Genomic DNA, 17,622 nt, shown 5'->3' on the forward strand with positions numbered 1-17,622 from the left:
AACCGAACATACAGAAGATAAAAGAGGTATCATTTCATGTGAGCAACAAATACACAAACTACTGTCTGCAGATGATAATCAGATCCAATATATTACACTGTAACAGCATTCCAAATGTATATAGAAGTCACTTTGTACAACTCCATCACCTACTGAAAGTACCTTGACGATCACTTGACCATTTTTACATTATTTTTGATTTTTTATATTTGATTACCAATAATTGAGAAGTTCAAAACAGTTTTTTAAAGCATTTTTACCTTGCACCATTACAAAATGGTAGTCATTTTTATTGAATTTTCAATTTGGAGACATTAGCATTAAGCTGAATATCTCTGCACTGTGTTAACTTACAACACTGCAACTAACATGATTGTAGTCTCCTCGACAACACGGTTTATTACCCAAAATTCAGAAATAAACTGACCGCCAAAGTCTGGTATTGACAATTTAGAAAATAGACTTTTTAGACCCAAAAATAACTACCGAAGAGTGCTTTATCAGAGTGCATTTTTTTCTCTAGTTAGTTATCATAAACTACTAGCCTTATGTAGTGAAAGAACACTGACAAATGTTTCCTTATTTTTTTATAAATTTTTGAAATTTGAAAAATCTTATTTTTTGTAAAGTTTGGGGCTAGTTATCTCGGATGGGACTGAATATAAAAATTTGGTTTTTGCACATTTTATACACCCATATGATAGCAAAGTACTGTACAAATCACAACACTGATATTCGACTGTAAACAAAAATATGAATTTTTGAAAATGAGGCAATAATTCACATTATACTACGACTGATCTTACGGTTGTTGCCTATTGCAATTGTTTATTGTTTCAGTGTAATAAAATTTAGTTGTAATTTATATTTAGTTATAACTATCACCCTATATTAAGTTAGTGCTGTTTATTATAGCAAAATATTGAACAATAGGAACTTTTGTTTTAGTTCTATGTTGAAAAAATTGCCCACGTTTACATCTAAGTTTATTCTCAATTACATAGCACATTATTACATGTTCAAAATGATAAACATAAAATAAAAAAAATGTGAAATTTCTCTACTGTTGAGAAGGCTACAGTTTTTTTTTTTTTTTTTTGCACGAGTTTAATCCTCGAGAGGAGTGAGTACAGGAGCTCAGTGGACAGAATACCAGGTCTGTACGGAGCCCAGTAGCCAGTAACAATTCAGTACATGAACTGTTTACCCCCACTACATTTACTGTGCATGGCATTGTTGTTGTAAGTCTGCTCAGAAACCTCAGAATGGATGTACATACATAACTGAACGTGTAGGATATTAAATGAGCTTTTGTCATGAGTGTATTTTTTATTAATGAATATAATTTTAAAATTTAACAATAAATAAATTTGAAAGACTAACTGGAATACAATAAAATAGATGAACAGTGCTCTATTGAACAGATAGCAAGTGAAGTACATCATAATAGAGTATGTTCAGTTTCAAAAAATTAAAAAATGTTAATGAACTTGTTTAAATTGCAAGTTAGTTCTTTGTATCATCAGTTTGTGAGTATCATGGGAAAAAATTTATTCTGAAGTACAATCACTATTTTTGGAAAAAAGTGCTCTGAGCCATTCAAAGTTAATGAAAAGCCAATTATTAAAGGCTTGAGGCAAATAAAACTTGAATATTTGCCCTTGTTAAGTGAGTAAAACAGCTTCCTGAGTGAACCTTAATGCAATTTCTCTGGGCTCAAATTGTTACTGAAAAATATTTATCATGAATCCAGAACCAGAATCATGTAACCTTGTTAATGACATTTATATTCTAATGAGGAAGCTATTAGCAAATTGGATTTTGCTTGTTCTAATTTAGAGGTACCCCCTGCTTTGAAAATAAGAAGAAAACTGAGTAGTGGAAAAAGAAAGGCAGCTATTGAAAGCAAGGTGCAATGAATTTAAGACAAAATTAGAAAAATTGTTAGAATTGTGCTTTAATAATGCAGATAACAACAGCATTTATAAAAAAGAAGAAAACCTACCTCCAAAGTCATCCCACACTGAACATTTGAGTTTATCAAGAAACTAAAAAGTAAGTGTTCAGTGACACATAAAGACGAAAAAGTTAAAATTTTAAGTTTGCTCCCTAATTAATGGTCAAGAGAAAAAATACACTTGTGTCCAAAATTAAAGCAACAACTGCTTTTCCCCTGTACTGTGTCTCATTCACGATATAATCATAGAAACTGTCAACAAATGTCTGTACAATCATGTTCCGCATGGGATATGGCATTCCAGGCAACAGACAACCACGCCAACGATGACATCGTGGCACCTATCAAACGGGCTGGTGCTTGTTGGTTAGTCTCAAGTCCACAATCACTGTGTACACAGTCACCACAGACAGTGCAGCATGGTGCATGAAGATGCCTGTCAAACTCTCTGTGGTGGAGGGCCTAGGAAGAAAGAAGCAGGACAGTCAGCCACAAATTGATGTTGCCCACTGGCTTAATGTGAATCATTCTGTTGTTTCTTGGATGTGACGACAGCTTGTAGAGGCCAAGACTGTATCCCAAATACCACAGCAGGGCCAACCACTTGACTTCTGAAAGAGAGGACCATTATTTGGCTTAAAAACAAGACAGTACCTCCTTAGTATTGCATGGCTACTGGCATCTGACCTCGCAGCATTCACTGAACGCAGTGTATCGTGACAAACAGTGTACAAAGATTTTGGCAGAGTGGCTTTAATAGTCAGAGACCTGCTGTATGTGTACCTCCGACGCATCTTCACAGAAGTAAATGTTTAGAGTGGAGTCTTCAACAGGGCTCCTGGGTGGTCGAACAGTGGGCTAACATTCCTTTCACACATGAGTACTGATTTCACCCAGACTGATTCTCGACGGATTCTCATCTGCAGGGAACGTGGAACAGAATTTCAGAATCAGAACACTATGGAAAGAAACCAATATCGAGGAGGATACCTAATGGTATAGGCAGGGATTATGTTGAGCACTCTAACACCTCTTAATGAAATTGTACAGATGAACCAGCAAGTTTTAACTGCTGTCAGGTATTGTGATGAGATCTTGGGACCACATCTGTGGCTGTTCCGAGGTACTCTGGGCTCAGACTTCATATAGATGGACAATGTTCCACATCACCAAGCACAGATGGTTTATGTTTCTAAGGAGACGGAAGATACTGCGCGGATGGTGTGGCCTGCTCACTCTTCTGATTTGAATCAAATGGAACACGTCTGGGATGCAATTGGGACATGAGTTGCAACCACCAACCACTCTCCAAGACTTGCGAACAGCTCTGCAGGAAGAATGAGCATAACTGCCTCAACATGAGACTGATGACATCATTCAGAGCATGCACCGTCTTCATCAGAACTGTATTGCTGCCATAGGTGGTCACACCCATACTGAGCACATGAACCCGTTGTTGGAATGTGCATGCAAATCCGCAATGTTGGAAAAGAACATTTTTGTCTACCATTAGGGCGCATGATGCAGTTGTTTACATGATTTATTTTTTTACATTGTTTCTACTTTACTATCGCCTGTTTATATTGTTTTGAGGCAAAATAAACCCACTTTGCAAAATTTCCATTCGTTGCTTTAATTTTGGACATCAGTGCAGTTCACGAGTTCAAAGTTTCTGATCGTTTAGTTCGACTAACGTGAAATTAGTGAAGGAGAAAGGCATTCTACCAGTTTTATGAAAGAAGAAAGGAGTAGGTATAAGTGATGGAACAACTGTAAAGATCCAGCACTTTTTTGAAGACAATGAAAACAGTAGAATCCATTTGCATTGCACATAGTATGCTTCTACCTACTCCTCACAGGAGGCATCATCCTCTTGCTCAGTGATACACAGGAAAGCAGAAGATTCAAGCACCCCCCCCCCACCCCCACCCACCCACACACACACAACATAATCCAACAATATTATACAATATGACTGAACACATGACTGAAAATACCATAAGTTTGTCACCCACTGCTGTCAATCTTGAGGCTGCCTGAAAACTGGAGTGGCTGTCTTCATCCCACCAAAGCTTACTGAGAGTTGAGCATACTTCTTTGTAGCACCTGGCATAAACTAAACTGCATTTGATGTGGGACAGGAAGATCTGCAGTTACTCTCCACAGATATGGACAGTGAGACTTCCAAGCTGTGATTGCAGTGAGTTGGGGCATACTGTGTCTTTCGTCATTTCACTGAGTTCTTAGAAGATGTGCATTGGGCTGGTTCCAAAAAATTGGGTGGATGGAGAACCTGGACACTGCACTTTATTTTTTGTGTTTTAATTGGTTGTTTAAATCAGGTAGGTTAGAGACTTTAAAAAGAGAAATAGATAAATTGGAGTTTGATTTCTGGGCATTGGTGAAAGATGCGGAGGGAGGAAGAAAGGGCTTCTCATCAGGTCAGTACAGTACAGGGTTATCAATACAAAATCAAACAGGTGTAATACAGGAGCTGGGCTAGCAATGAGTAAGAAAATAGGAATACAGGTAAGATATCATGAGTAATGGATACCAAAGACTGCAGTACCAACATCAGCTTTGATCCGTGACATCAAGAAGATGGTGATAACTGCAACCATGGCATCACACATTACTCACTCAAACAGAAACAAACAATATGAAAAATATTTAATTGCAGAAATAACACAAAACTAAAATGACAATTGCGAGAATTAAGGTGTACTGGGAAAGGGCAAACTAAGCACACACCAATCGTAACAACAAATACATACAACAAATACTAACACAAAAACCGACCACACAAAAACCTCAGCAATCAATGAAACCACAATAACAGAAACCTGAAAAAAGCTGCTATCAAAAATTTCACTTAACCTATAATGCTCAAACAAAGCCAACAACATGAACAAACGACAACCAACAGAACTAGCTATTATCAAAACATAAACCGAGCAAAATGACATTCCATGATACTCATCACTATAAACTGCTAAATATGGGCTTTAAGTTCTGATCAAGAAACACCATAAATACCCACATCTCAAACTTACATAAACATACTATACACATTTTAAAAAAAAAACACTCGAAGTCAACTGAGAAATAAATCTAGGCTGGCAATCCCCCCCCCCCCACACACAAAGATAACCATTACAGAAAACCCATTCCCCCGCCTTACTCTGCCCCCATTTCAACACCATTCACCAACCAACTAAAGCCCTTCTCCAACACAATATCCATTTAAAATGGAAAATAATAATACCAACATCATTCATAACTATGCAGAGGGGGTTTTCCAAACGAAACAAACAAAATTTTCACCCTAACAATAACTCAAACTACATTAACGAACTTCCCTCCCTTCTTCCCATAAATTTAACTAACGAACATGTATCCTTTTCCAAAAGCATCAAAAAAGACAACAGTTGCCAGGAAATCTCTTCCTTCAATAATACTTATCACCAGGAGACCATACAGGAGAAGAAGAGTGCCTCTTCCCACTCCTTGCAATGGATTCCACCCCCTCCCTCCTCATATAGCTTTAGTACAAGTTCCCCCATTGCATAACCTTTGCACTCTACACTATGGTCCAATGTTAAATGTCAATAACCCCTAGTACCTGAATGAAGAAAACAAATCTGAAACAATGATGGAACCCTCTACAATGTAATTCTCCAATTAATCTTACCAAAACCAATTTTGCACACTCACCCATCATCTTAAAAACCACATCAGAATACACACACACACACACACACACACACACACACACACACACACACACAGCACAACTGCCCACCCAATGCTTTGCCTTCCCAAATGTAGACTCATAAATTTCCACAACTACCCCAGGCACTCCCAAAGACCACCTTATACTTATAAAATCTAAACAAACCTCACGAGAAAAAGAAAACCACCCTAAGACAGTTGTATCACTAACACCCATCTCATGGTAACAAAACCAAGCTGACAAGCACTAGCACCAATACTAAGTTAACAAAACAACATACTGTATGAGCAGTACAGAATTTTCAAACCAGGAACTGCCAATCAACCTCCAAATATCATCATGACACCATGGCAATACTTGGCCCTGGTTCGAGAAGGATCACTAACACCCATCTCATGGTAACAAAACCAAGCCGACAAGCACTAGCACCAATAATAAGTTAACAATACAACACACTGTATGAGCAGCACAGAATTTTCAAACCAGGAACTCCCAATCCACCTCCAAATATCATCATGACAACATGGCAATACTCGGCCCTGGTTCGAGAAGCAACTACTTTGATTCATTTCATAAATTTCCCACACTGCTGACACCTCACACACATCACCAAAAGGCTGTATAATGGAGAAATTTAATTGTAACAGACATATAAATGCCCATCATAGCAATAACAAACAAGCAGTAAATTTAGTCACATGGTCCATTCCTAGTACCAAATGGGGAAAAAAATTTGAAACCATTAACAACATGGACTAACAATCTCAAAACTGAAAACAAATCAGCAACAACTAATAACACTAAAATAACTTGTTGATAAGCCAATAAAGTCAAACTAATGAAGGATAGGAACCCAGCAATTTGTTGCAAAACCATTGTTTTTATTATTCTTGGATATCCATATTTTAGCTATAAATAGCCACCTTCAGTGCTAAAATACAAAGAAATCACAGAATCAGAATCAGTTTACATAAGAAATAAATAAAAAAGACCATGTTATACAACAGCAATGATCCAATCTAGTCAACAGACCATCCAAGAAAATCACACTAGCTATATGTTGTCATATGACTTTACTGGTGTATAGGTAGAATGAAACTGAGGTGGTTGTTTACAACAACTACGGCAGCCTCAGTTTGCATCATGTATAAATAACGCCCTCTGCATTACAAAAATAACTAACCTCCTTCATTCCAATATAATAGTTTAAGCCTTTTTTAATAAATAAAGTCAGCAAGTATATTTGATTATCACCTTAAAATAAGTCAGGAAATGCTGATTCACAATGTGTTTGTTCATATAATAGTGGTGAAGTGATCCACTAAATCTTATGCAGAAGATCATTCATATGTTCTGACAGCTGTCCTATACAGAATTATTACATCACATTAGATTTCTTTTTAAGATCATCTTGATAAAATTTAGTTTCACATCAATATGAAACTCATCCAATCTAAAATCTAGCATAGTTGCTCATATCATAATAATTAAGTGACAAATTAAATAATTAATATAAAAGAAATACAAAAAGTTCATACATATTGTTTTTATGAAGATTTGTTAACATTGTAGTAAAATACCGAATATCAACATGACTTGTTTAATTTAACCACACAGATTTAATAAAAACACACAGATGTCGTCTATTGACATAAATTTATTATGTAACATATGGTATAGATCCAAGTGTGATACTTGCAAAGAAAACTATAATAAATCACCATATCTAGACCGTAAGACTAATAGCCGAACGGTGTTTCACTTATTTGATGGTAAAACTGATATAACGTTTGATAGTACCAACTTAATGGAAGATAAGACAGTCCACTGACAAAAAGTTACATTTCCACATACTAGTGTTATGTTAGGTCAAAATTTCCATATTAGTTTCCTTCTGGGTCCTGCCTCAAAGCAGGAGACCACCGAAGAGTTCCCAAAACCTGTTTCACTTTATCAATTCTTGCTCATTGAGCAGGTGAACACAAGATGACCTCAGATGGCAGTGTAACTCTCCTCCAGGAGGTCCATGAATCTGCCATTCTCAAGTTGGATCTCTGAACTATATCCCAGCTATACAAAGATACACTCTCGCCAAACCTGAACTCAAATCTTCTACCTGTCTGTCCCTCCTAATAGAAATCACAATCTGGAAATTCCATCCTGGACACACCTGATTCGCATTGCACTTTTATCAACATAATTAGACAAACCATATCCAAGGTTGGTTGTAGTTGAAAAGGAAACCTTTGCATACTGTTTTTCAAAAACCAAGGCTATTTTTGTGCTAAAGCTGCCACAGTACAGCAAGCAAATGTATTTGTTATTTTTATCTTCCATTTTATTGTTACCTACAGGTTCTATTTACATTCTGGCTTCAGTTGCCCGAGACTGGTCATGTATGTGTGACATATCTGCGTGAGTGTGTGTATGTATGTTGTTTATTTTCAATGAAGGCCTTGTTGGTCGAAAGCTCACTTTCAGACAGTGTTTGTTGTTGTGGTGCCTATTGCGACACTGTAAATTGGCATTTCTTGATGTATTTTAGGGTGATAAGCAAAAATACTTGCTGGCTTTATTTATTTTAAAAAGGCTTAAACTACTACAGTGGAATTAAAGGGGTTAGTTATTTTTGTAATACAGAGGGCTTTACTTATACTACATTACACAAACTGTGGCTGCTGTAGCAGTTGTAAACAACCACCTCAGTTTCCTTCTCCCTACACATCAGTAAAGTCATACGGTGACATGTACTGGTGCGAGTTTGTTGAAAGGTAAATCACTCAAATGGTGAGTTGACTAGAATGGATCACTGCTAGATCACTGCTATTGTATAACAAGGTCTCTTACTTATTTTTTTTAAGTAAATGAATTATGAGTCTGTAACTTCCTTGTATTTTAGTACTGAAGACAGCTTTTATAGCTGAAATCTGGATATGCAAGAATAATAAAAAACCAGTGGGATTGTAACATTGTTGTGTTCCTGTCCTTCCTTAAATTGATTTACAGACACTGTGTAAAATGACTGGTTTACTAAAACCACCCTAAAATTTATTTATAGTTGCCATGCACAATGGTATCAAAAACTATCAAAACCAGACTCCGAAACACGTAGTAACACGAAGTGCTATGTCCAGTGCTGCACTAACTTATCTCACACACAATTTAGAAACACAAACGTCCAACATTAGAGTGCGCCACCGCTTACTCCAACACATCATCTGTGCACATGATCCATTTGAATGACTCCACACTCCAATGACATCACACAACACAACACAGTTACACTGATCAGCCAGAACATTGTGACCAACTATTTAATAGACAGCATGCCTACCTCTGGCATGGATAACAGCTGCGACGCTTTGTGGCATGGAAGCAGAGGCCTTCGTAGATCGCTTGAGGGAATTGGCACCACAACTGCACACACAAGTCATCTAATTCCAGTAAACTCCAGGGAGGGGGCAATGAGCTCTGATGTCACGTTCAATCACATCCAAGATGTGTTCAGATCTGGCGAGTTACAGGGCCAGCACATCAAATGGAACCTGCCACTGTGTTCCCAGAATCACTATCACACTCTGGGCCTTGTGACATGGCACATGATTTTGTTGCAAAATGCCACTGCTATTGGGAAAAATGATTGTCATGAAGGGATGTATGTGGTCTCAGTGTACAATGCTCCCTGGCTGTCATGGTGCCTTGCATGAGCTCCACTGGGCCTATGGATGTCCACGTAAATGTTCCCCCAGAGCATAATGGAGCTGCTGCCAGCTTGTCTCCGTCCCGCAGTACTGTTATCAAGAAGCTGTTCTCCTGGAAGACCTGGAAGACGAAGGATTCACTTCCTTCCATCTGTATGACGAAGGTACTGGGCTTCAAGACTCTGCAACACTTTGCCACTGGGCAAACATCCAGCACTGACAGGCACTTGCCCATTTCAGTTGTAATTGCCGATGTAGCATTAACACTGGTACATGCATGGGCCATCAGCTGCAGAGGCCCACCAATAGGAGTGTTTGGCGCATTGTGTGTTGTACTCTGCCCAGCATTAAAGCCTGATGACGTTTTGCCACAGTTCCCCACCTGTCCTGTTGTACCAGTCTGCCCAGCCAATGAAGTCTGACATCTGTAATGAGGGATGGTCACCCAACCCAATGACATGTGGATATGGTTTCACCTTGGTTTTGCCACATATTGAAGACAGTCACCACAGCACTCCTCAAACACCCAAAAAGTTATGCAAGTTTCTGAAATGCTCTTGCTGAGGTATCACAATATGCCTTCGGTCACACTCAGATAGATCATACACCTTCCCCATTCTACAGGTGGACAATACGCTCACTGATACTACATGCACCGTGGATGTGTCTGAGTAGCAGTCATTCCTTGCCAGCTGATGCTGCTATCACTTGGACACGTCTATATTGATAGTAGGTAGGTGGTCACAACGTTACAACTGATCGTGTATGTCATGGGTCCAAGACAAAGTGTGGTACCAAAAACTTGGGTTGGTCCAAGCAGCACAGTGAACACATTACAGAAGTCAAGAAAGACATAACGCAAACACTCACCATAGTAGTACATATTTATATGCCAACTAGCAGTGAAGAGACTGAAGAATGTACAATGAGATAAAAGACATTATTCTGATAGTTAAGGATGATGAAAATTTTAATTGTGATGGGGGAATGGAATTCTATAGTAGAAAAAAGAAAAGAAAAACAGTAGAACATGGACTACAGAAAAGAAGTGACAGTGGAAGCTGCATAGTACAATTTTGCGTGAAGCATAATTTAACCGTTGCTAACAGCTGATTTAGGAATTGTGAAAAATAGTTTTATACATGGAAGAGATATGGAGATGCCACAAGGTTTCTGATAGGTTATATAATGGTAAGAGAGACTATGAATACAGATTTTAAATTGGTCTCTGAGCATTATTTACTGGTTATGAACTGTAGGTTAATACTGAAGAAATCACAGAAAGGTAATAAATTAAGTAAATGATACGGGATAAGTTGAGAGAAGCACAGGTTGTTGAGTGCCTCAAAGGCAGCATATCACAGAACAAATGACAGTGTGCTGAATGTAGATTTCTAAAATCCAAAATATACTGAATACTGGGAATGCAACAGAGAGGACAGTGCACTGATGATGATGGGAGATGGCACAGTCATTATTACTTATTTAATATCAAGAGATTTTGTGCTTCTTAATTTTACTGTTTGCTTTGTTTTCACGTCACATTGTGTAATATGCATGAGTTATTCTCCGACAGCTGGTTAACTTCTCATGGTTGGGGTTCACAGTCTCATGGACTTTTTAAAGGACATCATATCAGTTGCTGATGGCGAATATGATGTCATATTAAACAAAAGTTATCTCACAAGAGATCAAATATCTGTAACTGAAAAATAATTTACGATTTATTGTAATGGGACATACAGAGAGCCTACGCTGTGCACGAATAAGGAAGTAAACAAAAATTTTTACTATGAAGATCATTTCAATACAGAAAAAAATTAAGCTGCGTAAAGCAACAAACGATTTAGACGTTATTTGGAACTTTGAAAGGACCAGACTACTGTCATTGCCAGTACTTTAATGCTGCTACTATAATCCGATGTTTTGTAGTACAGATTCTCTCATTACCTTACGTGCACCATCCAGTGTAGAGCTAAGGGATGTGATGTTATGCTGACATTCTGATCGGTCTAAACATACCATTATTTGGCAGTGATGTTCCATATCATGACATTCAGTTAATATCCATTATGAACTGCTAACACCCTCCGCTAGGAAAACGGATGCGAAACTGCATAGTAGCCACCTCTCTGCAGATGCAAGATTTTTAGGCCATCACACCTTTTAACACAAACGGACACTACAGCATATCTCAGTGCAGGAAGATATGCCATGGGTACTGCAGTAGTCAACTGAGACAAGACAGTTACCCACATAAACAGGGGTTTATAACCGCTGAATTAGTGCTGCTGGCAAAAATTTGCTCCAAGCACCCTTTTCCGATTCTCAATTATTGGATTTACTCTGAGATCTTTGTATCCTCAACATGAGAAAATTTTTGAATCACAGCAGTCACGTACATAAGTGCTATGACATAATAGTGTAATTCTGGGAATTTTTGCTACAAAAGAAATATTACATTTACTCCGAAGGTTAACCTTGACTTAAGACAACAACATTTAAAAAAGGGCAATTTCAATTTGTGACTAATTAAAATAAAATTATCAATATACAAGCATGCCTAATATTACTGTGAAGTATTGTAATTAACTTTAGTTATCTTTTTGTAATCCATCATGCATCAAGACTGTGTGGTTGCAAGATGTTCAAATAAATGTTGAAGTCCTGAATTGCCTATACGGACAAGAAGTTCGTTCAATATTCAGTAAAGAATCAACAAACACATTCCCTCACAAAGGCACTCAAAAGTCCGGTGCGTCATTTCCCAAGCCAGAAGTGGTTTTCAAAATGCTGCCATGTGTCAGATACAGCAAAAATATTTTATCCACAAGAGTCAAGAACAAAAAGAAAAGCTCAAAAGGTTTAGGATAAATGTAAGTTTGACTTACAAAAGGAGAAACTGTACAAATAATTTTACTCCTGCACTTAACAGAAAGATAATAAAAACTCAAAATACAGGGTATTTTAAAAAGTATTCCATATTTTGAGATGTGGTAGTATGGAAGAAAACAAGAAAAAAGTCCAGAAAACATGGGCTCTACAATGCATACCTGTAGAGCAATGAGCACTTATTCATCTTTACTACTATGAAACACTGCTCTGCTATTGCAAGCACTTTGCTATTACCAACAACCTACAGATTGCCATATACAAATGAGCAGATTCTGTTACTGAGACACAACAGAGCTTCCAACGCAATCTGCTTCCACGCAAGGAGTCAACACCTGCTTCCATTTGCCAGGCCAGAACAGATCATCATGTCTGCCAATGCCGGAGTGGAATATTAGGCTTCCACTTTGCTGCACGAGTGTAGATAAAACTGTAATGTAAAAGTATTTCAGAAACTTATCAAAACATGAACTGGTTCCAGTTGAGCTAACATATGCACTACATTTTCCAAGAACTGTAAATATGGTTTACAGTAACACCAAGAAAAGACGTTTACTGTATGCTGTATCTGTGAACAATAACAGAACTGTGTTCTCATTTGTTTATTGCACTGTGCAAGTTGTTCATAACAGGAGAGAGCTTGCAGTAGAAGAGATGCGTTTCACAGTAATGAAGATGAACAAATGTTCATACCTCCTAAGGCATGCATTTTAACAGCCCTTGTGTACGGGGCATTTTTCTCTTATTTTGGCTAATGCTATCACTTCTCAAAACATGTAACACTTTTTCGACATTTTTATAGGATTTGAAGACCTAGAGAAGCGTATTAAAAATGTGAAATGGAAGAAATTTCTGAAAACCCTATAAAGAAATGGAGATATAAAGTACAGACAAATTATTCACAATATCAACAAAACCCATGTAGGGGTAAAAAAAGTTTGTAATCAAGGATTCACTTTCACATTACGTATAAAAAGAAACAATGACAGATGTGAAAGATAGGTCCAGAAGAATAAGTGCTACACTGGGGGAACACACAGCTTTACTAACATTCAGAGACATACAAATCTTCTGCTGACAGTAAGGAAGCCAAATGTGGGACACAAGGTAATAACATACAGGGGATGTTTCTGAAGCTCCTGTATGTGTGGTAGATGACATTACTGAAACTCCATACTATATCAGTTTAACACTTCACAATATTCAGATGATGCTGACTCTGTGGATGACTACAGAAAGGTGCTCCATGTGGTAATCAGAGCATGCAGATGCCAAGCAACATTCTACCTTTAGTACATGGATATAGCACACAATGCTGAAAGGTGACAAAAACATGCCACAGGGTGGGTTGAAAAAACGCAAAATAGTACTTATGCCTTTTCTCCAAAGCTCTCATGATTTTATCATGACCAGTGCCACAACATATACCCCACTGTGGTTATAAGCACATCTCTGATGTTTATTAGTATTGTAGAAGTTGACAGCCCCTATAACACTGGCCTGTGTCTAGAATGCTCACCGACTGCCGACTTTTACAGTAGCCTTAACCATGGGTGAGCCATCTGTCGTCACCAGATCACAGAGGAGAATGTGATATAATAAGAGGAGAGTTTGTATCCATGCTTTACGAAAAAGCGCACGCGCGCACAAATCCAGGAAGGTAACTGCACTGCTCTCATGGTGATGGTGAGCAGTCTCAAGATTTTTAGAAATAAGTGTAATGTTGCAGCAATATGCGCTTACCACATGTAACTAAAAACGTAGAAACCTTTTAATTCATCAGACACAGTGTTCCATTCTTTGGTCTTCAACAGTCAGGTTTGTCACAATAGGTAGCATAATGTTCCATATATCATCATCATCATAATCATCATATTACTCAAAATATTCATTATAAAACAAATATTTAAAAAAAGGTAAACTAAAAAACTGATACTCATGAGTCTATGCCCTGTATGGTTCCACCAACAGTCAACATCTTCCTCAACAAGTGTTCTGTGTAGTTTAAGCAACACCGTCCAATGCTTCGTCATAAAAGCCTTGAATGGCACATTCACAAACTATCATCCTAGTGGCAGAGTGGAAAACTGTATGTACAGATGATTGAAACAAGAAAGACACCAGCAAGGATAAAATTTGCCGATCTAAAACTTAACCGAAATACTAAATGGACCTTATCATTGTCATTAAAAAATCGAGTTAAGCACACCATATGCTGCAGTTACTTAATGTCTATAGCATTTGCATATGTTAGATGTTCCGACCACTGCAACAAACTCACATACGTTGAATAATTGGCAAGCACCGTCATTCTTAGAGAGTCTTTCCTGCACATGTCGCCAATGTTCTGCATTCTACGACAGGAATAACCTGTATTTGCGGAGTTAATGCAAAACCATCTATCTAGCTTGAGGCACAACATCTGTAGTAAGTAACCCATACCTCATATCTCAGACGAGGAAAGCTTTGTGCCACATTTAACACTATACTGAAATGTTTAAGGCTGACAACATATTCTCAATGTAGACAGTGTTGGTTTACCAGAGTTATGTTTTGCTCTGATACCCAGGAATTACTGGAGCTATATAGTTCATCCATTATATTATCTTGAATAGAAGGAAAGTCCTGCCATATTCAACAATTTGTTGCTTGGTTTCTGGCTGAAACATAACATTCGGTCCAATTACGAACATTTTTATCATGGGTCAGAAAATAGTTCAGAAACCAAGTGCCTAGTAATTCTTTACATAACACTTTTTTTAAAACTTTTAACTCGTTATGTTCCTCAACTGATAATCAGATTTACAGGACTTAGCTAAACAAAGGGATGAAAAACTAAGTTCAATGAACAGAAGAAAATTTTAAATTTAGGACTGCCCTTGCAGTTTTCGTAGTTTATGTATGATATACACACATAATAAATATTAAAATGCTCACTACTGGATTGTCTCTTACCTTAAACAGGTTTTCTGAATTTACTTTGCAGTTTTAGTTTATGATGAAAGGCACTTTAATAATGGGAAAATGCATTAAATATGGCACAAATGTAAACATTAGGCTGTGCTATAAGTCAATCTGACACCATAATCTCCCCCCCCCCCTCCAGCTCATATTCGTTCGTTTCACTAACTCACAGCAAAACTGTCATAGTGGAATTGTAAAGAGTTCACAGATATTGTTAAACATTAACTAACCAAGCAAATATCACATTCTGGCAAGAAAGTAGACTCCCTTTAATCCACCAAACTATCACCTTTCAATCTAACCTAGACATCAGGATATATTACAGATTGTTTTGTCACCACAACCCAGATTTTAGTGGGGGGCCCAAGTCAAAAAATGATTTGGAAAAATCGTTACATGAATCATAGTCATTACTGGCAAATTTATGCATTCCAATATGATGAACACAAATGCACCCACCAAATGAATGTGAATTCAACATCTGATCTCTGACCAGCAATCTGCTATTGTTTATAGTGCATAAGATACCATATTACTATGGTTGCATAGCCCCTCTGTTATCTAACATACGTATCTGTAATCAATTCTAAAATTGTCCACACACTTCTCAAATCTACTACACTGTAGAAGTAACAAGCCTACCACAGGAGCCATTATCAATCTCTGCCTTATCTTAAATAATCTATTTAAGATGTTCATCAAACAAGTTTCAGAGCTATAAGAAGCTTTCCAAACCAACTTTAAAATGTTGTTATAATTCATTTACTTGAAACTTGAGACTAGGCCAGGTGTACATTAAGACAACATTTCACTCTCAGTTTAATATTGGTCCAGCTGTCACGACTCCATCCACAACGAAATGTCTCGTTATTGCAAGGGTGTATGTATTCCTACAGAAATTCAGTCTCCATCATTACTAATTAAAACTAATACTATATAAATCACATCACTTGGGCAGTTTATTTCCTACTGATATATACTCAATTTGAAAGATTATTTTCATTGGTGAACATCGTTTAGCCGGACGCTATGCTTACTTAAAAACCAATTTGTATCCTTAACATTTAAAACTGATGGAACCACGACCCTACTGAACCACTCTGGAGACGCGACAACCTTATTCCTGCCTACTAATAACTACGGGAAAAAAAATTGCAGTAGGCCTAGCTGTAGAGGTGTTATTGTGACAACTTTGGATGTGATAAGCACAAGTTCTTGATGATACCTCCCTTGTCGTAACTTGAAACATGAAAACTGCGGAAACAGTTAATTACAATAAGGTCGAATAATCATTCCTCACATTAATTCACATAAGCTAAGCAATTACGAGTTTCCCCCGGCTTTCGCTGTCAGACTTCATATATTTAGTTAATTTACGTAATTGGGAAGGAATTCCATAAAGCTGTAAAGAAAAGGGCCACTGTTCAAATGATGAAGGCCTTCTAGTCGACCAGTCGGTGAAGGTTATTTACACTGAATTAGATCAAGGCTGACTTGCTACACAACAAAGCTTCACTCTTACGCTTTAAATTACAGTGCCTTATAACAAAGACATCTCTTTTTTAACTGCTTTCACTATGCACACAAGCTAAACATTAACACAAGCGAACATACACAAATGTGATTTAACGAGATTAAATAGGCCATGGAAACTAGGTCAGTATTTAAGCAACCGACAACAGAGCGCGACATACCTTTGCAAGCCGATATTAAAAAGTATCCACATTCCGTTATATCACTAAAAGCTAAATGCACTACTGGTCTAGTATGTCCACTGCAAGTCAAAGGAGTCTGTCTCAAATTAGCCATTTTCTCAAAACCGTTTATACACACTACCCTCGTGTTTCGTCCGTGGCATACGTAGTCGTTTTCGGATGAGACTGCTGCTCTAATCGAAAGTGCAATAACGTGATCGACTTCTGTATCGATTAAACGCATGCTCGCTATTATCGATATTACGTGAGAAAATATTTATCACTGCGTTTACATGCGATACATCTTCTGAAACACGAAATCCGAATTTCAAAAACCGTTTTTTGCTGTCGTGTTTATATGTTCAGGTCTGAAGCACATTAGCTAGCCGAGTTAAATATGGTGCCCGGAAAACAGCTATTACAGTTTCTGATTTAGGCAGCGCAATCGCCCGATCTCTTCAATAAGATGAGGTATAAACAGCTGTAGTCTTATATTTCTACCAATCCTGCACTATACAAAAAGCCGCTCCGTCCATACTAATCCAAAATTTTTAAAACCAAAATGAAACATGACAGCGCACGCGTGTTTCAAAACAGGATGCGTTTACATTGGAGCGAAAGACGAATTGGAAAGCCGGCAACTGGGAGCGGATTTGCAAATTCGATCTTGAAGCATTTACA

At 37.6% G+C, this 17,622-nt stretch overlaps 1 protein-coding gene across 1 annotated transcript in view; it reads right to left on the bottom strand.

Moving 5' to 3' along the window:
• The window catches only part of LOC126236249 (serine-threonine kinase receptor-associated protein), a 77,589-nt gene extending 60,460 nt beyond the window's left edge, over nt 1-17,129 (bottom strand). Inside the window, exon 1 of the mRNA XM_049945399.1 lies at nt 16,942-17,129. Within this exon, the coding sequence (XP_049801356.1) occupies nt 16,942-17,056 (115 nt within the window). The 5' untranslated portion in view covers nt 17,057-17,129. The remainder of the gene's footprint in view (nt 1-16,941) is intronic.
• Between the last annotated feature and the right edge of the window lie 493 nt (nt 17,130-17,622).

Source organism: Schistocerca nitens, chromosome 2, assembly GCF_023898315.1.
Source record: "Schistocerca nitens isolate TAMUIC-IGC-003100 chromosome 2, iqSchNite1.1, whole genome shotgun sequence".
Taxonomy (NCBI): domain Eukaryota; kingdom Metazoa; phylum Arthropoda; class Insecta; order Orthoptera; family Acrididae; genus Schistocerca; species Schistocerca nitens.